The 26,179-nt window shown below is 34.4% G+C and overlaps 1 protein-coding gene across 2 annotated transcripts in view; it reads left to right on the top strand.

Annotated features, from left to right (window-relative positions):
* Nucleotides 1-26,179, top strand: part of ANKRD12 (ankyrin repeat domain 12) — a 133,829-nt gene that overhangs the window by 60,511 nt on the left and 47,139 nt on the right. Inside the window, exons 3-7 of one of the 2 annotated variants that reach the window (XM_011983910.1) lie at nt 673-741; nt 4,848-4,994; nt 7,769-7,969; nt 12,895-13,037; nt 18,017-18,164. In XM_011983910.1, coding sequence (XP_011839300.1) covers nt 673-741; nt 4,848-4,994; nt 7,769-7,969; nt 12,895-13,037; nt 18,017-18,164 — 708 coding nt within the window. The remainder of the gene's footprint in view (nt 1-672; nt 742-4,847; nt 4,995-7,768; nt 7,970-12,894; nt 13,038-18,016; nt 18,165-26,179) is intronic. The other variant, XM_011983912.1, reaches the window with a different exon arrangement.

Here is a 26,179-nt window from a genome sequence, read left to right on the forward strand (position 1 = left end):
CATGTTGGCCAGACTCATTTTGAACTCCTGACCTCAGGTAATCCACCCACCTTGGCCTCCTGAAGTGCTGGGATTACAGGTGTGAGCCACTGCGCCCAGCCAGAATTCCATATTCTTAACTGATAAACTTTGTTTTGATTTAGGTTACTTTCTTTCCAGGCGGTCTTCAGTAGTAATCACTGTAGTAATTTATACCATTTGAAGTGTATATAATTTGTGGAAAGGTCTGTGGTGTAGGATGATAGTGCAGTCCAAAGTGTTCTACTATCTCCAGAGTAGTTTTGGCACTCATAGAACAAAAAGCGTAAGACAAGTTCTAAACAGAAAACCAGTGATAAAGTACTGGCGCTTTTACTGTTATTCAGAGGTTGAAAAAATACATAGCCTCAAAAAAGATAGTATGTTTTAATATATGACATCAGTAATACCTTTTATTGAAACTGCATGATTGAATTTCCCAAATTTAAGATATTTTTATTGAAGAATTTAAAATATTAGGTGTTGATCAAACCTGTGTTTTAAATATAATTTTGGCTTTACTTTAAAAATAATCTTTTGGCAAAACAATGACAGCTTATTAACTGGTGGTCTTTTGAAAAATGTTGGTTTGTTGAATTCTGCATTTCCCTCCGTGTGCTTTTTTCTCTTCTCCTGTCTCTTCTCATTCTGTAGATTCAGATCCAGGACATACAAGTGAAAATTGGGGGGAGAGACTTATATCTTCTTACAGGACATACTCAGGTAATTAGATTATCAGGTGCTCCTGTTTAGCCAGTGGTTTCTGTCACATTTACAATTAATTATTGTACTATAAGTAACTTATTTTCAAACCAGTATATAGATATCTTTGGTTAAATAAATGAATTACATGGGTGACACCACATTTTCCCGTTTTTGCTCTGAGGTACTCAGTGTATCATATCCAACACAAGCTGTGTGAACCTTGTAGTAGGACTGCTATATACCTCCACTCTGATTTTTTACAGCACGATGTGGGGAACACCATTCATGTAGAAAACAGTGTGAAAGTCAACCCCTGGTATTGCATAGTGCAGTGACTCCTATGGGAAGATACCCAAGTGTTTTGTTGTATACCCTTCACAAGGTATACCAAGTGTACTGATTTCAGTAGACAGTGTCATCTTACCCTTTAGTCATGTGATGTTTTTTAAAAAACACGTTTAATACAATTTTTTTCCATTGAACTCATTAGCCTTTATTGACTTTGTTGCCTAGGTTAAATTTAACTATAACTAAAATAAAATACCAGGTTACCTAGAGAAATGGCATTACCACTAACTGTGTTGCAACCTCTCTGTTAAGCTGTGGCACCTGTTATTATATGTTACTGATCCATAATTGCTCCAGATAGAATACAAGAGAATATACAAGTATTGTGTCCTCTTAAAGAATAAATGTGTTTTCTAGTATGTGAAAGCTAATTAGTTAAATGTTTTTTGATTATCTTTTTTTAAATTGACTAACTTTGTTGTCTCTGAATTTAAATAAAAATGTTAATTTTTTTAGTCCCGGGGTGTCTTAAGTGTCTAGTTTTCAGCATATGACATTTAGCTATAAAAACTAAAGTAAACCTGTTTTTATACACTTTTTATTTATTTTATACATTTGTGGGGTTGGGTAGGGGCAGTGGAAGAACCAAATAATTATTCTTCAAATTATCCTGAAAGTTTTAATTGAGCTGATAAGTCAGTCGTGCCTGGTTACCAAAATTGAGGGGGGTGGCACATATTTACAGTCAGTTACTGTGGAATTATGCATGCTTTTCTAAAAGGTGACTTCTAAGCACCAAAGTGCCCCTGAAAGGGCTGTATATATATGAAGCCATCCAAAATCTGAGTATCATTGCTGGAAATCAAAAGATGCAGACATTCAATTAAGAGATTCTTGTAGATATTTTAGAACCAGAGAGTAATGGCAATTTTTTTTTCAGGATTGAAGTATGCACATTGCAAACAGGATTGATTTAATTATGTTCATCTTTGAGTTGTGATTCCATTGTTTGATTCTTATAGTGACTGCTTTGTGGGAAGATGTTATATTCTTTAATTTCTGAGACACTAATAGGTTTATGAACCAAGTTCCCTAAGAAAAACAATTTTGTCTCTTCTCCTTAATAGGTACTTAATACTTAATTGGGATGTGATGACATTGAGCTTTCTATTTATTCTGACAAGATCTGAAAAGAAAGCATTAATTTTCAGCATTATAAAACTGGAACATCTTTGTATATCTGAAGATCCTCTAAACCTTGATGAAAGAATGTTGGAGCACTGAGAAGTCCATTTCTCTGTTTGCTTTGAATAGTCTTAAGTGAATCTCATGTATATTTTCTTAAAAAAATCCCTAGGCTGTCTGAATGGAAGTTTATAGTAGACTGTGCTAAATGAGCACATTTGTCAGTATACTTAGCATTTAAACTTTAAAGTTCTTGTCTATTAGGGCAAATAAATACATTTTTCAGGTACTGAATCTTGAGAAGTAGCTCTGTTTTTAAATATTATTGAATCACTTTCCTGATAAGAGAAGTAGCTAACTCTTTATAAGATATATAGTATATTATCATTTGTTACTTACGATGGATCAGAGGAAACAAATTATTTCTAGGACAAATCCCAGATAGTCTTGTTGACTGCTTTAAACTTGAAAACGCATACTTTGGGACATACTAGTCTAACACAGTTTTGACAAACAGTATAGTTGTCTGTCTCCTAGCTGCCTTACACCGGCTGCTGTTTTCTTACTTTCCTGTCTCATGCAGAATATGAACTCAGACATATGACTATGATAACTCAAAGAAAATAGAGTTTATATTGGATGTTAGCATCTGATTCGAATTTTTGTTTTAAATATTTGGAATGTATACAATTTGTTTATTTCTTTCCAAAATAATTGCATCTTTAAATATTTGGAAGCATGGCATTCTAATGATGCATTTATAAGTATCTTTTTACTGTTGCCTGGATATATATTACTTTATCACGTTAGACTGGCTATCTTAAACCTTGTGTTAAAATGCAGTAAAAAAAAAAAAGGCACTCGTTTTACAAACAAAAATACGAAATTTTCCCCATTATTTAGAAAACATTTTGAGGATAGATACTAAGTATTTTTTGTTTCCTCTTATTACTAGATTTTATTTCTTGTCTTTGAAACATCTTTTCTATTTTCTATAAAATTTTCACAAAGTTAAATATATTTATTTTAGGAGAGAAATACATTCATTATAGGTAAAGATTTGTTATTCAAATGGAAAACCATTAAAACAAGAACGGTTGTGGTTCCTTATTAAATACTAGAGAACCAGGATATGCAGAAAATTAAGAGAAAAAATCCATATATGCTTCAGGAAAAAAATTGGCTTCTCCAAAGATCTGTTTAGGGCTTTATAATACAGTGTAAGTTAGGAAAAGTACTGTGCTAAAATTGGATTTATACTAAATTGGATCATTTATGATAATGAAATAAATATGAAAAGAAAAGATTATACTGGAAAAAATAAAGTCGATTTAAATAAGTCTTGAAACTTTGTTTTTATGCAAAATCAAATATTCAAGAAAATGGACTTTTTAGGAAATGTCTAATTTTGAAAGATTTGTGGGCAGCAGAGTTTTTAAAATTAGGACCTCTGATTTTTCTCAGCCATAAAGGTGACAGAGTATCCTGATTAAGTGGCACACTGGAAGAATTATTACTTTAATTTCTTATGCCTGCTAATAATATCAGGTTTTAATTAGTTTTTTTAAACTTGCTAGATTAAAACATGCTTTTCTTTTAGAGTTTTTTAGCTGCTCTTCATATATGCTTGAAAAAAGACACTGTTTTGACTGCTAAGCCTTTCCTTCTCCCATTTTTGCTATTTTTAAATATTCTTTAGTTTACTTATTTATTTTTGCAGCTCCTCTTTGCAGGTACCCTCAATCCTGGATCAATAAATTCCAGATATTTGTATAGGGTTTCCCAAGAAATAGATGCCTGGACAGGTAATAGCCAGACCTTTGCATTTGGTTGCACAGAGCACCTGCCTTAACTCCCAAAGGAGTCTTACAGAAAAGACAAACATCTGTATCTCTTACTTATAGAATTCAGTTCAGTCTGAATGTGCTGACACTTAATGGGGAATGCAGGCTGCATTGCTAATGGGTTTTCCAGATAGTTAAATCTGAGAGCTAACTTGATGATGGGTCAGATCTCTTTGAAAAGATCCTTGAAAATTTTTGGATCTTTGCAAGATCTGTTAACTCATAGCCACACAGAATCTTTAATTTGCACATTCTTGGCTTTGACTATTTCATGTTCAGCTATCCTGTGACTGGAATAAAATGATTTGGTACTTTTTTTCAGTAGTTATTCTGTGTGATAAGACTTGTCTTAAATATTTAGCTCGTTGGAAGATTGTATTAATCATTGCTGGAATTAAGGAAGTAATTTGAAGGAGCATTGCTATATAGGCTTATCAGCGATTATGAATAAAATTGAATAAAAGAGGTTTCAAAGATGCAATACTAAAGAATGTCTGCACTGTTAATCAAGGAATTAAATTTTACTAGAACAAGTCATTAAGGTAAAATTTTACTAGTAATAAATTTCCAAGTATTACTAATTTTCTGAAAACAATAGAATTAAGAATCTATGTTTTTCAAAGCAGTCAGGAAGAAAATTGTTTATATAATATAAAACCCATTGTGCTTTTGTCTGACTAGTACTAGTTCATATATTGTACACATTTCTCATATATATGTACAGCATCTATCAAAAAGATCATCTTACCCTTGCTTTTGAGTACTTGGATTTGTTTCAAATTCTTACATATGTGTTAATAATTCCAGAGAAAGAAGGTCCAGAAAAGAAGAAAACAAAAAAGGAAGCTGGAAATAAGAAATCCACACCAGTTAGCATTCTTTTTGGTTATCCACTCTCTGAGCGAAAACAGATGGCACTTCTTATGCAGATGACAGCAAGAGACAACAGTCCAGGTGATACCTACCATCATTGAGTTAATGTGTATCCTTAGTTTTCCTCACACAATTGTAGTCTTAACAATTATTTTAACTGCTTTCAATTTTGATTCTTTCTTGGATTTAATCAGAATTACTCGTAAGTCAGTGGTAATTTTATGATTATTTGTGTGACAGTTTATCATCTGTATCCTCTGCAAGTAGAAGCTATACGAGAGTAGGGCTCTTTACACTGTGTGTAAGCCATATTTTATTAAGATCTGAATTCTTTTATAAGGAAAAATGTCAGCAGTATATTATGTTTATTTCATATTTTATGTCACATTTCCAATTAAGGTGTTGTGCCACATGTATGTATGTTTGTTTATATACTGTGTGCTCCAAAGATAATTGATGATGACTTACCAGCAGGACAAAAACAAAAAGGGAACAAACCAAACAGCATGCTGATTTATAAAAGGGAGCTAAAAAGGTAGATAAAATCCAGACAGCTGGCCTGAGACAGTTATTACTATTCACATCCTGGCAGCTAAAAGTACAGAGGAAAAATTTTGAGTTACATAGTTCTCATTGACTGATTCAAGAAAATAAATCACTTTTGTCTGGAGAAAATTTCTGTTGGCCCTGAATTCAAAGCAATTTTATGTAAGACTCTGGGTTACATAACAGATCATACTGAAATGTACTGAAAAAGATATTTTTTTTCAGTGAGTTTTTCCTGTATTGCCCTTTTTAAAAAATGGGATGACATGGTTAAATTCTTAAGAGTTTCTGAGTGTTATAATTTCAAAGCATAAGTGTATCTAATATCTGTCACTGCTAAAAAAACGTTTTAGGGCTTCCTGCTTTTAAAAATACAGTACGTTGTGGTTACTCCTACCTTTTCCACCTCCAATGTGGGAAAGTCTGTGACCAAATTAAAGACATTTTACCATGTAAAAACTTTGTTTCTGTAAAATTTTGACTTTGACTTTAAGTCTGATTTAATAGTTAAATGGAAAGACATTTGTTAAAACTGATTTTTTAAAATAACATGAACCTTTGTCCTTCTTAGAATAAATTAAAAGACCAACAGATAAAAAGTAAAAGTCTTTCATCTCCAGTCACCTCCCCTCAAGAGGTGACCACTGTTAACAGTTCCTTATCTTTATTTGTGTGGCTTTTCTAGGCATAAACATACAAATATGTATCTTTTGTTATGGGTTAATTTTTTTTTATTTTTAATTTTTTTTAGTATAAATAGGAGTATACTATAATACTGTTCTGCAGTTGGTCCTTTTAAGGGTGATTCTTAGTCAACTCTCTGTATTAATATGTATAGAATTAAAATGGAAAACTTGAAATACCAAGATGTTTGCCATCATACAGATACACTCGGAGTTTATGGTTGTTTTATTCATTAGATACGTCTTTAGATTTTAAGAAATTCAGCAAGCAAATTCTCTTGACAAATAATTTGACTATAAGGATTATATTAAAATTTATTCATTCATCAAATATTTCTTGAATACCACTGTGGTATGTAAAAAGTCTTCTAAGCAGTGATGAGTAAGATAGATAAGGCCCTTCTCTTAGGGAGTGTAAATTTCTAGAAAAACTTATGTAGGAAACTATTACTGAGACAATGTACTTTAAAATCCAAAAGGTAGGGCCGGGCATGGTGGCTCACACCTGTAATCCCAGCACTTTGGGAGGCTGAGGCAGGCGGATCTCTTGAGGCCAGGAGTTTGAGACCAGCCTGGCCAACATGGTGAAACCCTGTCTCTACTAAAAGAGACAGAAGTCAGCTGGGCATGGTGGCACACGCCTGTAATCCCAGCCACTCGGGAGACTGAGGTGGGAGAATTTCATTTCTTGAACCCGGGAGGCGGAGGTTGCAGTGAACCGAGATCAAACCACCGCACTCCAGCCTGGGCAACAGAGCGAGACTTCATCTAAAAAAAAAAAAAAAAGTCTAAAAGGTGAACCTTAACACTTTTTTTTTTTTATTGAGGAAAGGATGATATTGCCTTAGAGCTCTAATCATGTTAGGTTTTAAACTGGTAAAAAGTTCTTTTCCATAGATTTCTTTTCTCTTAGAGCAGTTTCTTTTAGATAGTTGTAAATGTTCAGAATTAACTAACACTGTATGTATGTCTTGAATCCTTAATTAAGAAACCGGTTTTTGGTTTTTTTGTAGTTTTGAAATTGGAGAGGAGACTTTGGGCATCATCTAATTTAGCTTATTTTAAATATAGAAACTAGAACAAATATCAAAATATGAGAAGGCAAAGTACAGTTTTTAAAGGCCCTTTTCCAGACTGCCCTTATTTTTTTGTAACTTTTCTCTTTCATTTTCATAGTATAATCATCATGACCTTGATTTACACATAATATAAGAACAGAACTCCAGTGCTTTGTCTGAGTCAGAGGTGTGGACTCCAGCCTTCAATTTCACTTCCTGTAGGTCTTAGAATAATAGCATAACATACCTAGGAAAAATATTTCGTAGTTCATCACATCATTCATTAAGCAAACATTTTAGAGTACATATTTGATACTTTATCATTTTAAACCAATTTTATGAATTGACAAAACATTTTTTTTAATTGGCTCATGATATTTGATAGCCCTAAGGGAAGATCTCTGTGTATTTGGGTCACTAACGTATCATCCAAGTTAACGTTTAGGTTGTTAGGGGGAGAAGGTATTCCTTGTGTTTCAGGAGATTAGCATATTACCAATAAAAACCTTTAAGTAAGTATACAAAATATTTAGCCTAGAACTTCTGCTAACTTTCTTCTTTCTTACAGATTCCACACCAAATCATCCGTCACAAACAACACCTGCCCAAAAGAAAACTCCTAGTTCTTCATCTCGACAGAAAGATAAAGTTAATAAAAGAAATGAACGTGGTGAAACTCCTTTACACATGGCTGCTATTCGAGGAGATGTGAAACAAGTTAAAGAATTAATAAGTTTAGGGGCAAATGTGAATGTGAAAGATTTTGCAGGTAAGACTAGTAGTTCAATACCTACTATTGAGGCACTAACATTTAAACGGATCCTGATTACAATTTAATCCATATTCTTTTATTCCTTTAGCTGAAATGAAAGCGTTCTAAAAATATTCTTTATTACAAAACTTCTGGAGTTTGCACGTAAAACCCCTGATCTCTACTGCAATTCCATGTCAATAATTTACTCATATTTTTACATACTAAACTTATACTTTAGTTGACGTATTACTTGCTGTATCGTTCTCTATCCAAGTTAGATTTTGCCCTAGATGAGATTGAGTTATATGTTTTCAAAGTAGTTGATTCATTCACAAGTATTTTAAGAACATTTATTAGCTTGAACCATGAGGACTGTAAGAGTGTGGTGTTACTTTCATTTTCAGTATTCAAGTAGCATACCAGTACATTCTTACTGTAAATAATTCAACAGTAAAAGTATGTAGAGAACAATACAAAAATTTTCTTTAACTTCACATACTGCACAACCTTACCCTCCCTCCCACACAGGTTCTTTCTCTTCCATAGAACTATTGTTAACACCTAGGAGGTTACTCATTCAGTTCATTTTTATTTTATATATATATAAAGTATTTACTTACATGTCAACTTTTTAAAATGAAATTATTGCATCTGTATCAGTCTGCCTTAATGTCTTACAGATATTTCGGTCAGTATATATAGGTAGGCCTTCATTAATTTTTAATAGCTGCATAATATTTTCTGGTATAGCGTTCCAAAGGCAACACTGTAGTAAATACCTATATAGAAACATCTTTGTGTATATTTATGGAAGTATTTCAGTAGAAGTGAAATTGCTAAATCAAAAGAGATACATGTTTTAAATTTCTGAAATAGTGGAAATTGTCCCCCCAAAAATTCTGTATCAGTTCATACTACCATCAGGAGTATATGAAAGAGCCATTTTCCGCATAGCTTCACTAAAACTGGATATTATCAACTTTTGATTGTTAGCAATCTGACGAATGAAAAATCTTAATTTGGATTTTCATGATCAGTAGTGATGGTAAACATTTCTTATGTTTATTTTGAATTTATGTGTATTTTGTGAATTGTTGGATCCACTCCTTTGCTCATTTTCTTTTGGTTTAGTACTGTTTTTAACCTACAAGAGCCTTTATTTAGTCTAGATTTTCTCTATCAAATAGGTAAAGATTTTCACAGTCTGTGGCTTAGATTGAATACACTCTCATTACAGTGTTTATTGTACTAAAGTTTTCATCTTTTATGTATCATATCAATTGACCTTTATGGGTTCTTGGTTTGGTATTTTATTTAAGAAGGCCTTCTCTTTCTCTGTATCATAAAACTATTCCTATATTTTCTGTTTTTTTCAAATTTTGTTTCTGTTTTGTTTTTACATGTAGCCCTATTATAATACACCTGGAATTTAGGTCTTTATTTGGTGTGAGTGGGGAATGGTGTGATATACAGTATCTACCTTAAATAATGAGACTTAAAAATGCATGGCATTTATTCTAGAGGAAAACTTGACATTGTTTATCAAAAACCTAAAAAATATTTCTTTCATCTGACAATTCCACTTCCAAGGGTTTATTTTAAATAGTTAATCATGGATGAACATGAAGGTTTAGTTGTAATGATACTTGTTACAGCATTGTTTCTAATTAAAAACTAGCAATAATCTGTACCTTTAGTAATAGGAACTTGTTGAAGGAAATTATGGTATATTTGAATAGTACAATACTATGTTGTAGGAAGGTATAATGACAAAGGTAATTATTTTCACTTTAGTAAGTAGAGGAAGCAGGTTGTTACTCTTCTAAGTTTTATAAATATGTGGGAGAGCTAGTAGATATTATGTTGGATTCTTGAAATTATTGTATCTGGGTGGTAAGATTATGGACAGTTTTTTTTTCTTTGTATTTTTATCTAATATTTCTTTTGTGAACATGTAACTTTTTAATTACAAATGTAATTAAGTTTATTTTAGTTAAAATAAGTATTAAGTCCAGAAAACATTGTATCAACAGAATAAAGCCCTTAAGATATTAGGAGTTTTGTTTACTGAAAGACACTAATCAAACTTATTAATATTTCACCCCTTTAATATTCTTTTTCATAGTTTAAATTATTTAAAATATATCAAGCTTATATTTATTGGAAGCTTAAATATTTAATACTTTTGTCAAATAATTTAGCACAGTGGAAATACTATTGACCCTTGAACTGTGTAAGTCTACTTATATGTGGATTTTTTTCAGTAATTATATTGGAAAATTTTTTTGAGATTTGGAACAATTTGGAAAAACTCAGATGAACTGCATAGCCTAGAAATGTTGAGAAGAGGAAAAAATTAAATACATTATAAGTGCATAAAAGATACCTAGATACTATTCTATCACTACCGTAAAATATAAACAAATCTGTTCTAAAAAGTTAAAACATATGCATACAAACATAGGCTATACATAGCACCATTCAGAGTCAGGAGAAATGTAAGCTGACATAAAGATACAGTATTAAATCATAACTACATAAAATTTACCGTAGTACATATTGTACTCTTGTAATAATTGCATAGCTACCTCCTGTTGCCATTGTGGTGAGCTCAAATGTTGGGACTATCTGCTTAAAACACCATGCGACTGACACAAATCATCTCCACATAAGCAGTTCATCTCTCTAGTAAGTTGCATGCCACAGTGAAACATCTGATTCTTGCATATTTTTCATCGTGTTTAGTAGAATACCGTAAGCCTTGAATAACACCAGGTGACCCATTTTAAGTACTCCTAGTGATACCAGAAGTGCTCCTAAGAAACAGAAAAGTTAAGACATTAAAAGAAAAAATTGAATTGCTTGATAATGTACTTGATAATAATAAATTGAGGTCTACAGCTGTGGTTACCTGCCATTTGAAGATAAATGAATCCAGCATAAGGACCAGTGGAAAGAAGGAAAGGAAATTTGTGAAGCTATTGCTGCATCTATGCTAGTGGGTTTGAAAACCTTGCACTTTTTTGTAAAACATTCTTTTGTCTCATGCAGCTTTTATGTGGATGCAAGATTGCTAACAAAAACAAAAAAAAGTGTACCTATAGGTTAGATTGAAGAAAACGTGAAGTTATTTTATACAACAATTTTAAGGAAGGTGAAGGATCTAAAGCTAGGGAATTTAATGCCAGCAAAGATGGTTTAATGATTTTAGAGCAAGGTTTAGTTTTAAAAAAAATGCCCAGATAACAGGCGAAGTGGCTTCTGTCCATTGATAAGCAGCAGATGAATTCCCAGATACCATTAAGAAAATCAGTGAGGAGAAAGGATATCTGCCTGAACAGTTTTTTAATGTGGACAAAAGTACTGTATTCTGGGAAAAAGAAAAATCCACAAAGGACATTTATTAGGAAGAGAAGCACCAAGATTTAGGGCAGGAAGGGATTAGCTAACTCTCCTGTTTTATGTAAATACAGCTGGGTTTATGGTCAGGACTGCCCCCTGAACCCTGAAGGGGAAAGATAAACCCAGCTGCCAGTCTTTTGGTTATATAACAAGAAGGCCTGGACAATGAGAACTCTTTTCTGGATTGATGTCATTAATTTCTTCCCGAAGTCAGGAAGTACTTTGCCGGGAAGGAGGCTGTCTTTTAGTGTCCTCTGGCCTCGCGGAACCCTATGAATTCAACACCAAAGGCATTGAAGTGGGTTACAAACACAGTGTTTCTAAACCAGCCTCTAATTAGAGGGTCATAAGGCACTTTAAGGCTCATTACACAACGCTGTAGAAGAGAACTCCGATAGAATGTCATGAAAGTCTGGAAGGGATTACACCGTTGAAGATGCCATCGTTGTTAAAGAAAAAGCTGTGAAAGCTCTCTCCTCCTGGAGAAAACTGTGTCCAGATGTTGAACATGACGTTGCAGGATTTACCACAGAACCAGTCAAGGAAATCATGAAAGAGATTTTGGATATGGCAAAAAAGGTGATAGGGGGTGAAGTTTCAAAATATGGATCTTGGAGAAATTGAGGAGCTAGTAGATAGCACATCAGAGGTATTAATAGGTGACTTGATGGAGCTGAGTGCTTCTGAACCAGTTTCAGGTGATGAGGAAGAAGACAGAAGAAGAAGCCATGCCAGTAAACAGATTGACCTTAGAGGTTTCCAATAATTTAAGGTTGCTTTGAGTTTTTTTTTTAAAAAAAAAACATGAGCGCTTGTATGATCCAGGCACTGAAACCAAAGCAAACAGTGGTGGAAGAAGGACGGTGGTACTGTGTTAAAACATTTTTAGAGAAATGAAAAAGCAAAAACGTCAGACACAAATTACAGTGTATTTTTGTAAAGTTACACCAAATGTGCCTGCCTCTCCCACCTTTACTTTTATCTCTTCTCCCTCTGCCACCTCTGAGACAGCAACACCAACCCCTCCTCTCCCTTCTCCTCAGTCTGCTCACCGTGAAGATGATGAAGATGACCTTTTTGATGATCTTCTTCTACTTAATAATAGATTTTTCTTACGATTTTGTTAAATAATAATTTTTCTCTTGCTTTGTTGTAACAGTACAATATTTAATATATATACAAAATATGTGTTAGTCAAACTGTTCATGTTACTGGTAAGGCTTCCAATTAACAGTCAGTTATTAGTAGTTAAATTTTGGGAAGTCAAAAATTATATGTGGATTTTTGACTGCATGGGGGTTAACACCCCTAACCTTCACCTTGTTCAAGGGGTCAACTGTAATATTATCTTGAATGAACCTTCAGTAAATTGGTATTGTTCTTAGATATTTATTTTTAGTAGCTTCTTTATCACTTCTTTTTTCTTTTGCACGATGTGCAATTTTAGAGTTGATGTGTCACACATAGGTATGTATATGAAAAGCATTTATTTTGAAGTAGCGCAAGTGAATCATGTTAAATTAATAATCTAACTTTAGGTTGGACACCACTGCATGAAGCTTGCAATGTTGGATATTATGATGTTGCTAAGATACTTATAGCAGCTGGAGCAGATGTTAACACACAAGGATTAGATGATGACACTCCACTCCATGATTCTGCTAGTAGTGGGCACAGAGATGTAAGTATGATAGAAAAAAATCAATAATACACATTTTCAAAATACAAATTTAACCCAAAGTAATTTCATTTACTTCTTAGTCATATGATCTGTGTCATATTCCACTCATTGCTTGATCAACTCATCTATATTTTGTTTTCCCTTTTTTCTACTTTCTGACTATTAGTTCATAGTTTAGATTTAGCATTTTCTTTTCATAAAACCCATTTAATTTGATAGTTGATTAAATAATTTGGCAAAACTTTTATTTCAAGGCATTCTTTTATAAGACAATTGGATGTATTAAAAGGTATATATATACTTTATTTTACTATATTATATATAGTAAAAATTGTACAGTGTTGAATTGCCTATCTTTTGAAAGGCATTTTACTTTATTTGAGACAAAAATAGAATTTGGAGTAAAGATAGATAAAAGTGCAGTTCTGGCCTGGCCAGTTTACTAACTCTGTAATCTTGAGCAGGTTACTTCCCTCCTCGGAACTTCCATTTCCTCATCTTTAAATTATATGATAAATAATACCTATCTAAAATGGATACTTCGAAGGAAAAAAGAAGACACTACATGTAAATGCACATTGAAATTTAAGATGGTCTAGAAATATCAGGGGTAAAAGATTAAAAAGTTGCCTTTATGAGTGCAGTCAAATACACCTAAAATTCTGAAATTAAAAATGCTATTTTTCTCAATTACATTTTTCCATGTTTCTTAGTAAAGAACTCTTATTTTGAATGAAGAAAAATGTAGCCTATAAATAATTTTTCTAAACTGATTCTTGCTTACCAGTGGTCTACTCTTTTCTCTGTGCTTCTTTGGCGATTTGTACAAACGTATGTCATAGCATTTACTACCTTATTTTTTAGTGGTATTCTTGTCTAGTGTCATGTTTCTGGCACTAGACTGCAAATACTACCGTACATGCTGGCATTTTGTGTTGTTTTCTGTTATTTACTCTGGAACTGCTTGTCACCTAGAAATGTCCAGTAAATCCATCATGGATGCACTTGTAGACAGATGGATAGGTAGATGAATGGGTAACTGAGGATAGGCAGAATGACAAAAACTTAATCCATCAGGTCCGACAACATGTAGGGTACGTTGCTCTTTCCTCTGAATTTATTGGAAACTGACTTATTTTCTGGCTTTGATATTTTAAATATTGCCCTTTTAAAAAATATTATTGATAGTTTAACAGGAATGAATGATTCTCCTTTGAATATGATAATAAAGGTTTCCCGATTTCAAAGTGTAATTTTAAAGAATTGTGCCTGTGACTAAGACATGGTTTCTGTGAACACAAGTTTCTAAATATGCACATAGCTGCAGATATTTCCAGAAGCTGACCTTTTGAGCTCATGTACTTACAAGGACTCACACTATTTCCAGTCTCTTCCCAGAGGGAGGGACCTTGGCTTTTCCTCCTACCAACATGCCTAGGATAGTAGGAGTCACCATTCAAGAGCTATTGAGAGCTATTTTCTCCTTGTTCCTTTTACTTGTGCCTTAGGAGGAAGAAGGAGAGTCATGAAAAATTCATTTCTGTATATCCATAATGTGTATTTTTGAGCCGCTCCCAAATAATTAGATTTCTTTCTTTCAGTAGTAGTCATGACAACTTCAGCCCTCCATAAAGCGTTTTTAAGATGGGAAAAGCAGAAACATAACAGTTCTGTAGCCAGGTCTAAATTATTATAGAGAGGATTGACATAGCTTACTAAGAACCCAATTTTTGACTTGCTGTTTGTAAATGTATAGTAATTCCTAAAACCCTTTTTTTTTTTTTTTTTTTTTTTTTTTGAGACTGCATCTTGCTGTGTCACCCACACTAGAGTATAGTGGTGCAGTCACAGATTACTGCGGCCTCAACCTCCTGGGCTCAAGTGATCCTCCTGCTTTAGCTTCCCAAGTAGCTGGAGTACAGGCATGCACCAGTATGCTAGGTTAATTTTTAAATTTTTTTTGTGGAGACCCTATGTTGTTCAGGCTGGTCTTGAACTCATGAGCTGAAGCGATCCTCCTGCCTCAGGCTCCCAAAGTGTTGGGATTATGGGTGTCAGCCACCGCACCTCACCATAATACACATTTTAATACTAGCCTTATTTCTAGTTCTATTTTAGATACCTATCTTCTTTTGTCATCATTTTTACCTACTTCTAATTGTTGACTGTTATGTTTTAAGCAACTTTAAGAACAATTACTTGCATTTGAGGATGATCTGTAAAATCTTGATTGTTTGATTTAGGGTGTTCGTAACATGAATGAACCAGCTGTACCTGATTCTTCATAGTCATGTAATAAGTATTTATTGATGTATTCCTGATGGGGATAGAAAGTTTTCAGCAATATCAAAATTCTTTATTTTGTTTTCTCAATCTAGGGCTGTAGTCTAAGGAAATCAGCCTAAAATTGGAAAAATTTCAACTCATAAAGATATCCACTGCAGTATTATTTATAATGACTAGAAGATTTTTTTTTCAGTTACTTTCTCAAATCCCTAAAATGACAGTAAGGGGAAGTTTCAAAGGACGTAGACCCACAAGGGCAAAGAACAGAAGAAACAAATATTTTGGAAGATGGAAATTGGAGAAATGAGCAGTTACTGATGTAGAACAGGGTTTGACAATTTTTTTCAATAAAGGGCCAAATAGTAAATATTTTAGGCTTTGCAGGCCACATACTCCCTCCTTCACCTCGTCCGTCTCCTTCAACTCTTCTCCTTCAACAGTCCTTTAAAAATATAAAAACTATTCTTAACTGGCAGACCAGATTGGCCCGTAGGTCATAATTTGCCCACCTCTGATTTAAAAGAGACAAGAAAATTGAAACCAAAGCCATTACAACACAGAATCCTAGAAAGAAAAAAAAAAAAAAAAGCTTAGGAATTGGTAGCACCAATGACCTCTGGAAGTGCTTCTTAAGATATGACTGGAAACAGCTATTAGATAAAGGTTTTTTTAGCTCTCGCATCCTCTCCCCAATCTTACACAGCCCAGTAATTGCACCTCTCTCACCCTGGTAGATGACTGGAATATGGAGATAAGTATCAGGGACAATTGTTCTTCACCAGCAGATTTGGAAACCTAGTTGATCTTTTAAAATCATAAGCATGTGTAATTTGATAAAAATTAAACAGTTACAGTTGGTATGAGTAATTTGTTTTCTCTACACATTATTACATTTCACATTTTCTGCAGTAATCTTGAAAATTTTTTTTCTTTATTCATTGTGAATCATTCTTAATTCGTTACAAATTTCTGATTTCAGCATCTTGTTTTAAATTGTTCCTTTGATGGTAAATGCAGTCAATATTCATCTGTTTCATGTTATTCATTTAAGTATTTTTAAAGGTGTGATATTTTCTAAGTACCAGAAAACACCATAGTTATGTCCTCGGAATGCAGAGATGAATAGAGACTTGATTTTATATGAAACTTATAGTCCAAGGGGAGAAATGTGTTAATGAATTGTAGTATGGGTTTATGTATGATAGAATAGAGACTTGAATTTATATGTATGATAGAACACACCAGTGTTAATGGAAATACACAAAATATCAAAACAAGAAGAGACGGTAAGGAGGCAGAATCAATAACACCTGGCTACCTCTTTGATGTAGAGTATGAGTGAAAAAGAATTAATGATGACTCCCAAATTCTGGCTTCAAGGCTTCAGTGACTGGGTAAATTTTGGTGGCAGTTATTGAGAATGGAAATAGATAAAAGATAATAGTACAAGTTTAGTGAACTCCATTCAGATCCTGTTGGTTTTATGCTTTTGTATTAAAATACACATACAATCAGTTGGATGTATCCCGTAAATATTTGAATGTTTGGGTTTGGAGCTCAAGAGGGCTGAGAGAGAAACCAGACAAGAGAATGAATGGGTGGATCTCATAATTGTCATCACATTCAGAGTGGATAAGTTCTCCAAAGAGATGATATATATATTAGAACGTGAGAAAGTATACCAAGGACAGCATCATAGGGAAACCATCATTGGTTTAGATCTTTTCAGGTCTTAAAAGAGCCATTCCATAAGATTGATGGTAGCAGAGTTGTAGGTGAAAGAGTGAAGGGCCAACAAGTAACAGCTGCAAGGGCAGATGTCTTTTCAGGAGATTGACAGTGAAGAAGAAAGGTTAGCTAGGGGAAGAGGATATAGGTTTCAACAAAGTTTCCTTGTTTTGTCCATGTTTCATTTCTTTAATGCCATTATTTTTTTAAGTTGCAAGAAATATGAACTGTGGAAAGATGGGCTTCTAAAAAGGAGCCAACCAAAAAGAGGTTAAAACTATGAAAGGAAGAGGATATAAAGAAAAAACAAATAATAACTAACAGGGCAGATCCTGGTTATGTGGAACTTGAAGCTTATGTAATTTGTTAGAGAAGGAGAGAGGTCCTTTCAAAGTGATGACTACAAAATTAGATACAGCATCCTCCTGGAAGGACCCATGAAAGTGAAGGGTCTTGAAGTTTAAGCTTTGGAATTCATGATACTTACAGTTCCTAGGCTACGAGAAATAGAGTAAGATTAAGAGCATTGACAGTGATATTAGCCTAAAGCAGGAGGGAAATACTTCTTTGAAACTTTTTCTAGGATACACATTTCAAGAGGCCAGGGAACTTGTTGTTTTTGTTCATTGGTTTATTAGCAGACTCGGAAATGTAGTTATTACAGGTTCTCAATAAATATTTGACTTTATGATGGAACAGGATGAAAAAATGATGAGATTAATTGCTAAAGTAACCCAGTTTAAATTTTAAGGAGGAAATTTTTTTGTAGTAGTTGAGGTCGTCAGATAGGGGAGTGTCAGTGAAAATGGATCTTGAAGAGAATAACAATTTAGAGTAGATGGTGAGGAATGGATTCAGAGTAAATGAGATAACACTCAGAAGGATACTATGAGTATTATCAAGAGAATGGGTGCAGTGATACAGTCTGTGAAGGGACTAAGTCGTCTTGCTTTTTATTGTTGCAGATAGTAAAGCTGTTACTTCGTCATGGTGGAAATCCATTTCAAGCTAATAAACATGGGGAGCGTCCAGTGGATGTAGCAGAAACAGAGGAGTTGGAGTTGCTACTAAAGAGAGAGGTGCCTTTATCTGATGATGATGAAAGTTACACAGGTTTGTTTCAGATAATCTACATTCATCCCGTTCATTTAACATGATATTTGATAGAACATGCTGGATTCATTTATAATATACAAAATGTTTGCATACCTTAGAATATTGCTGGCCAGCTAGAATCATACTCAGCTAACTAGCTAAGAATGATGAAGTTAGTAACCTAGGTGTTTACTACATACACCCTGTGTGAATGGAGTCATAATGCCATTGCCCCATTTCTATTTTCTATAAAGTACTGAAGTACTCATTATTACTTTTAAGCCTGCTGCAGAACCTCTCCCCATGCATAGCTGCCACCACTGCTACTCTGACTTCTTTTCATTCTGTTATAAATTACAGAGCTACTAACTAAACACTTCATGTCTTTTTCTGGTGTCCTGGTGTTAACGAGTCATCTCTATGGTTTTACTTTTGTGATTTAGATGGTTGAATTCTGATCATTGTTGCAGGGAAGGACAATTTTTTTTTTAAACACAATTTTTGTTTTGAAGATAACAAAAAAACCTTTACTGTGTTGAAAGTCGTCTTTATATAGAAGGGGTTTACCATATTTCAGGCAAAATTCAATGAAAAAGAGTTTCATCAGTCTTACAAATGGCTGTTTCCTCATAAAGTCTTAAATAATTCCTATAAACAGTTAGGTAATGTTACTTTTATATTACGCATAAAGGAGTAAAAACCATACTTTACTCATTTAATGTCAGCCATTGCCAGAAGGCAGTAGATCATTTATAGTTTTGAGGCAGAAAGTTCTACCCTTTATTTTCATGTAATATCGTTAAATTATCTTTCACATGGAAAGGCAATTGAAAGAACGCACCTTCTGAGTATAACGTTTTACTTGTTGAACAAAAATTGTAAATATACTCCAACTGATTGAGATGATGCCAAATTATAAACAAAAAAAAATGAAGTCACGGAATAAAAACTTTTGGCAGTGAGCACTGATTACAAACAAGATGTTTAAATAACTGTGGTAAATGTTGTCAAATTGAATGTAAATATCATCATACTTGAAAAGGGAAAAATGAAAAAATTTAATTATCTGAAATTTAAATACAAAATTAAAACCAACAACAACGTTTGAGAGGTGATGATAAAAGTATAGTAAACTCAGGGCTGGGTGTGGTGGCTTATGCCTGTAATCCCAGCGCTTCGGGAGGCCAACCCGGGCAGATCACATGGTGAAACCCCATCTTTTTTTTTTTTTTTTTTTTTTTGAGATGGAGTCTCGCTCTGTTGCCCAGGCTGGAGTGCAGTGGCGTGATCTCGGCTCACTGCATGCTCCGCCTCCCCGGTTCATGCCATTCTCCTGCCTCAGCCTACCCCGAGTAGCTGGGACTACAGGGGCATGCCACCATGCCCAGCTAATTGTTTTTTACCCCATCTCTACGAAAAATACAAAAAAAATAAAAATAAAAAATGCTTTTGAAGACAAAGAATTTCAGTATTGACATTAGACAAAGAATTAAAGTCAGAAAATGGCGCTTGACAAAAGATAATTTTGTGATAGTAAAAGCATATGAACAAAGCAAAGATAAAAATGTATTGTTGCCTTCTTAATTGAATGTAGCTTTTGTTTGGGAAAAAAAAATAAGAAAAGTGTACTGCCTTAAGCACTAGATAACACTGTCAAAATATATAAAGCAAAAGTTGTTAGAAATACAAGATAAAATTGACCAGAAACAGAATACTAGTTGGAAACTTTTAAGTTTTTTTTTTTTTCCAGCACATGCAGTTTCTTATTAAGTAGAAAGTCTCAGTTATAGACATTGTATACATAACCATTAGTACTTATGTGATGAGACCAGAGTTGTTCTGTGTTCAGTGAAAGTTCATAGTTACCTTCATTAAACTTGGTAAGAATGAAAATAAATGAACTTAAGAAATCAAGAGGAGGAAGTAAAAGCAGATCCACAGGAAAAGCAAGATAATAAAGAGCACAATTAAATGACTGGAAAACAAATTTTGTAAGTATTATATAAAGAAACAAATGTCCTAATATTTCTAGACGATACAGCAGAATGAAACCAGGAGTTGCTTTTCTGACAAGATTAACTAGAACATCTAGGAAGTCTAGTTAAGGAAAAATGAGTAGAAATTCATAAACGTCACTGATGAGTAAGAAAATGGATAGAACCACAAAAGTATAAAATGTTTTTTCAGACTTTAACAGAATACTGTATATAGATGTTACCAAAAAAATTTAAAAATGATCAACACAGAGCAGACAGTAACACAGACAGAAAGAGGGATATGAAGGGAGAAAGATTGGAAGGCAGAGAGAGGGGTAGGTGTAGGCAAACTCAGGTTGCCATACTGTTAAATGGTCTAATGGTATAAAAGTAGAAACAGCTGCAGCTTTTTTTTAAGCCAGCAAAATCCTGATACTTTGAGAAGGGAAGACTACAACTAGAAAACTGCAGAACAGTCTTCAGTTTAACACAGTAATTTTAACATACAGAAGTGCTTGAATAAAACTGCCCTATAAAATTGGTAAAGATTTAAAAAAAATAGTATTCGGATGTTGGTGAGCTTGGAGTGAAGTTGGCATCATACACTGTTGTTGAGAGTGCTTTCTGGAAAACAGTTTGTTAATAAGTGTGAAAAATTCAAAAAGATATAACCAGAAGTGCTGCAAAGATATAACCAGAAGTGCTGACTATATATATGTGTGTAAAGCTGTTAACATATTAGTGCTTGTAATAAAAAGTTAGAATGACTTAAATGCCCCAAAATGGACAGAGAAATAATTTTTCAAGTTTATGTATCTTGTGTAGTCATTGTGTTTGTAAATTTTTCTAATGATATAGTTAAGTTTCTTCTATATACCGTATATACCAAAATAAAAGATAATCTACATTTTCCTCCAGTAAGAATTAAAAAATTAAAAAGTCTTGTGGGCTAGGCATGGTGGCATGTGCCTGCAATTCCAGCTATTCCAGGAGCTGAACCCAGGAGTTTGAGACTAGCCTGGGCATTAGAGCAAGCTCCTGCCTCCAAAAAAAAAAAAAAAAGAACACCTCTTTAGTAATTAAGAGACAACAGATGGAAATAAAGATTTTAAAAACACAAAAGGCTTGTGAACTATTTGAATAAATAAACAATATAGGGATAAAATAGTCATCTATTTAAAGTATTAATTTGGCCGGTTATGGTGGTTTATGCCTGTAATCCCAGCACTTTTGGGAAGTCGAGGCGGACAGATCACTTGAGCCCAGGAGTTCAAGACCATCCTGGGCAAGAGGGTGAAACCCCATCTCTACAAAAAATACAAAAATTAGCCAGGCCTGGTGGCGTGTGTCTGTAGTACCAGCTACTCAGGAGGCTGAGGTGGGAGAATGGCTTGAGCTCAGGAGGTGGAGGTTGCAAGGAGCTGAGGTCGTGCCACTGCACTGCAGCCTGGTTGACAGAGCCTGACTGTCTTTAAAAAAAAAAGTATTCAAATATATACATTTGAGATAACATATGTATTAATGTAGAAATACTAATTTTCCCCCTACTCTGTCCTGAAATGATTTTGTAAAAACTGTTCACATATTTTGAAATCAATGTTTTCATCAACACCAGAACCACCTTTTAGCCACGAATGATTTTCCATCTTAACTTCTCTGTCCACAACCTTAGATACTCAGTACTTTTGAAATCCAAATATGATGCCATAGGAAAATTTATCCCAGATTACCCACTTAAAATTTGTGCTTTTTATAACATAACCACTTACAGTACTTTTTTAAAAATCCCCATATGTTATTACGAAAATATTCAAACATGTAGCAAAGCTCAAGAATTGTATAATGAGCATCCTGTACCCACTAACTACATTTAACAGTTGTTAACCTTTTGCTCTGTTTCCTTTATTACACTATCACATAGCTATCCATCAATCCATATTATTTTTTGATACATTTTGTAATAAGTTGAAGACATTCCTAAGTACTTAAGCGTGCATTTCATTAACTAGAGTTTAAATTCTTTTGCAATATTCATGATATAATTCTTAAACATAATGTACATATGAGTTTTTGAAATGCCTTCACCTGTATAATCCAACACCATCAAGATGTAGACTGTTTCCAAGGCCGGGCACGGTGGCTCACGCCTGTAATCCCAGCACTTTGGGAGCCTGAGGTGGGTGGATCACCTGAGGCCAGGAGTTCAAGACCAGCCTGGGCAACATGGTGAAAGCCCATCTGTACTAAAAATACAAAAATTTAGCCGGGTGTGGTGGTGCGTGCCTGTAGTCCCAGTTACTCAGGAGGCTGAGGCAGGAAAATCACTTAAACCTGGGAGGGAGAAGTTGCAGTAAGCTGAGTTCGCACCATTACACTCCAGCCTGGGCAACAAGAGCGATGCTCCATCTCAAAAAAAAAAAAAAAAAAAATTCCATCACTCCTGAAAGTTCCTTGATGCCCCTTCCTGGTCAGTTCCTGCCCCTTCCACTGATCATTTTATACCCATCGTGGTAAACATGATTAGACAGTAATGACTAGTGGCTGATAAACTTGGGAGGTGGATTTTTACATACGCTTTTCAAATCAGAAAGGGTGGGTAGAGGAAAAATAGACCAATGATTATATAGTAGAGAAATCCAGCAGCACCTAGACTGTGTGATCTCTATGTACATCATCAAAGGAAGGAGATATGCCCGTATCTGCCTGCAGGTGGGATACCTAAGAGGGATATAACATCACTTTATTAGCATTACAGCTGAGAGTGCATCATCATGAGAAGTGCTCTTTTTTTAAAAAAATAAAGCCAGTTTTATGTAATGAAAGATTAAGAAATGGCAGTTATCATAAGAGACCAATAAAGGCAGTAGAAATATGCCAAATTATCTCCCAAGATGGTATTTAAAGGCAGTACCTGCTCCTAGACTGGATCCTGTACTGGAGGGGAAAAATGATTATAACGAACATTATTAGATCATTTAACAAGGAAATACACAGTAGATTGGTGTCATATCAGTGTAAATTTATGAAGTTGACTACTGTGCTGACAGAAGAGAATATTCTTGTGTCTTAGGAAGTACTAAAGTATATATGGTTTAGGGCCATGATGCATTTAATTTACACTCATATGCTTCAGAAAAAGATAAGTAATATATATACATATATATCTAGAAAGAAAACAAGTTATAAAGCAAGGAGGTAAAACATTAACTGGATAAATCTGGGTTACAGATATATAGTGTTCAGTATTTCTCTAACTTTTTGTGAGTGTGAAATTATTTCTGAATAAAATTAAATATATATACAAATAACTAAAAGGAATGACTAAAATAGCAATTATCATTCCTACCTCCCAGATTATGATCTAAAAATGTTTTCTACAAAAAGAAAACCAAGATTTCTTAGAAGATGATTCCAGGTCCGGGCAGGAAATATCTGAGCTTGGAATATCTTAAAATTCCAGGTTTCAGGGAAGCTATCAAAGACTAATATAAGATCTCACCGAAAGGTATTAGGAGACAATTTGGAGCAGTTTTGTGTTGACCAAAGATGGGACAGTGTGAGCTTCAAGAACAGTGTAAATTGCCATGGTTTGAAACCCATCAAATATGTTGTAACCCATGAGTTTATAATGATGATTTCCCCCTTTTATCGCTATATAATAATTTGCATATTTATGGGGTACATGTGAGTTTGTTACATGCGAAGAATGTGTAATGATCAGGGGAGGGTAATTGGGGTATCCATCACCTTAAGTGTTATTTTTATGTGTTGGTATCATTTCAAGTCATCTCTTCTAGTTACTTTGAAATATACTTTGAAATATACATAATATTGTTACTAAGTATAGTCACATTAATCTGCTATCAAACATTAGAACTTATTTCATCTAACCCTATGTTTGTATCCACATCCACTGCTTCCCCACTCTCCACCACCAATCCCCTTCCCATTCTCTGGTATCTGTCATTCTAGTCTCTATGTCCATGAGCTTAAGTTTCTTAGCTTCCACATAAGAGTGAGAGAACATGCTGTATTTGTCTTTCTGTGCCTGACTTACTTCGCTAACTCCATCCATGTTGCCGCAAATGACATCCATGTTGCCGCAAATGACATTATTTCATTCCTTTGTGTGACTGGTTTCCTTCCTACCACATTTCTTTATCCATTCATCCATTGATGGGCATTTAGGTTGATTCCTTACCTTTGCTGTCGGGAACAGTGCTGCGATAAACGTGTAAGTGCAGGTATCCCTTTGATGTACTGATTCCCTTTCTTTTGGATAGATACTTGGTAGTGGGATTGCTGGATTGTATTCTATTTTTCGTTTTCTGAGAACTCTCCAAACTGTTTTCCATAGCAGTTGTACTAATTTACATTCCCACTGACAGTGTAAAAGAGGTTCCCTTTGCTCCACACCCTCGCCAATAACTGTTATTTTTTGTCTTTGTGATAATAGCCATTCTAACTGGGGTGAGATGCTATCTCATTGTGATTTTGATGCCTCTCCCTGATGATTAGTGATGTCGAGAATTTTTTCATATATTAGCCATTTGTATATCTTTTTTGAGAAATGTCTTCAAGTCCTTTGCCCATTTTTTAATGGTGTTATTTGGAGTTTTCTTTACTGTTGAGATACTTGAATTTCTTGTATATTCTGGATATTAGTCCGTTGTCAGATGAGTAATTTGCAAATATTTTCTCCCATTCGAGAGGTCTCTTCACCCTCTTGATTCTTTTTGTTATGGAGAAGTTTTTTAGTTTGATAGCCCCGTTTGCCTACTTTTGTTTTTGTTTCCTGTGCGTTTGAGGTCTTAGCTCTAAAATCTTTGCCTAGACCAATGTCCTAAAGAGTTGTCCATGTGCTTTGTTCTGCTAGTTTTATAATTTTGAGTCTCACATTTAAGTCTTTAATTCATTTTGAGTTGACTTTTATATGTGGTGAGAAATAGGAATCCAGTTTCATTCTTCTGCATGTGGTTATCCAGTCTTCCCAACACCATTTATTGAAGAGAGTGTGCTTCCCTCAATGTATGTTGTTGGTGGCTTTATCAAAGATCATTTGGCTGTAAATATGCAGATTTATTTCTGGGTTCTTTATTCTGTTTCATTGGTCTCTGTGTCTATTTCTATACTAATGCTGTGCTCTCTCAGTGAGCCCTGTAATATATTTTGAAGTGATGCCTCCAGCTTTGTTCTGTATGCTCAGGACTGCTTTGGCTTTTCAGGCTCTTTTTTTGTTTCCATACATGTTTATGGATTGTTTTTTCTATTTCTGTGAAAAGTGACATTGATATTTTGATAGGGATTACATTGAGTCTGTAGACTGCTTTGGGCAGCCTGGTCATTGTAATGACATTAATTCTTCTGATCCATGAGCATGGGAGGTTTTTCCATTTGTTTGTGTCTGCTTCAGTTTCCTTTTTTTTTTTTTTTTTTTTTGAGACGGAGTCTCGCTCTGTCGCCCAGGCTGGAGTGCAGTGGCCAGATCTCAGCTCACTGCAAGCTCCACCCCCGGGTTCACGCCATTCTCCTGCCTCAGCCTCCCGAGTAGCTGGGACTACAGGCGCCCGCCACCTTGCCCGGCTAGTTTTTTGTATTTTTTAGTAGAGACGGGGTTTCACCGTGTTAGCCAGGATGGTCTCGATCTCCTGACCTCGTGATCCGCCCGTCTCGGCCTCCCAAAGTGCTGGGATTACAGGCTTGAGCCACCGTGCCCGGCCTGCTTCAGTTTCTTTCATCAGCATTTTGTAGTTTTTCTTGTAGAGAACTTCCACCTCCTTGGTTAAAGTTATTTCTGTTTTGTTTTGTTCTGATAGCTATTGTAAATGAGATTGTCTTCTTGATTTCTTTTTCAGCTGTTTCATTATTGGTGTATAAAAATGCTACTGATTTTTGTATTTTGACTTTGTATCCTGCAATGTTACTGAATTTGATTATCAGTTGTTAGTCAAATGTGTTTTCTGCTTGTGTTGAAATTATCATATGGTTTTTGCCCTTCATTCTGTTTATGTGATGTATGATGTTTATTGACTTGCATATTTTGAACCATCCTTGCAT

Source organism: Mandrillus leucophaeus, unplaced genomic scaffold (assembly GCF_000951045.1).
Source record: "Mandrillus leucophaeus isolate KB7577 unplaced genomic scaffold, Mleu.le_1.0 Scaffold257, whole genome shotgun sequence".
In the NCBI taxonomy this organism is placed as follows: domain Eukaryota; kingdom Metazoa; phylum Chordata; class Mammalia; order Primates; family Cercopithecidae; genus Mandrillus; species Mandrillus leucophaeus.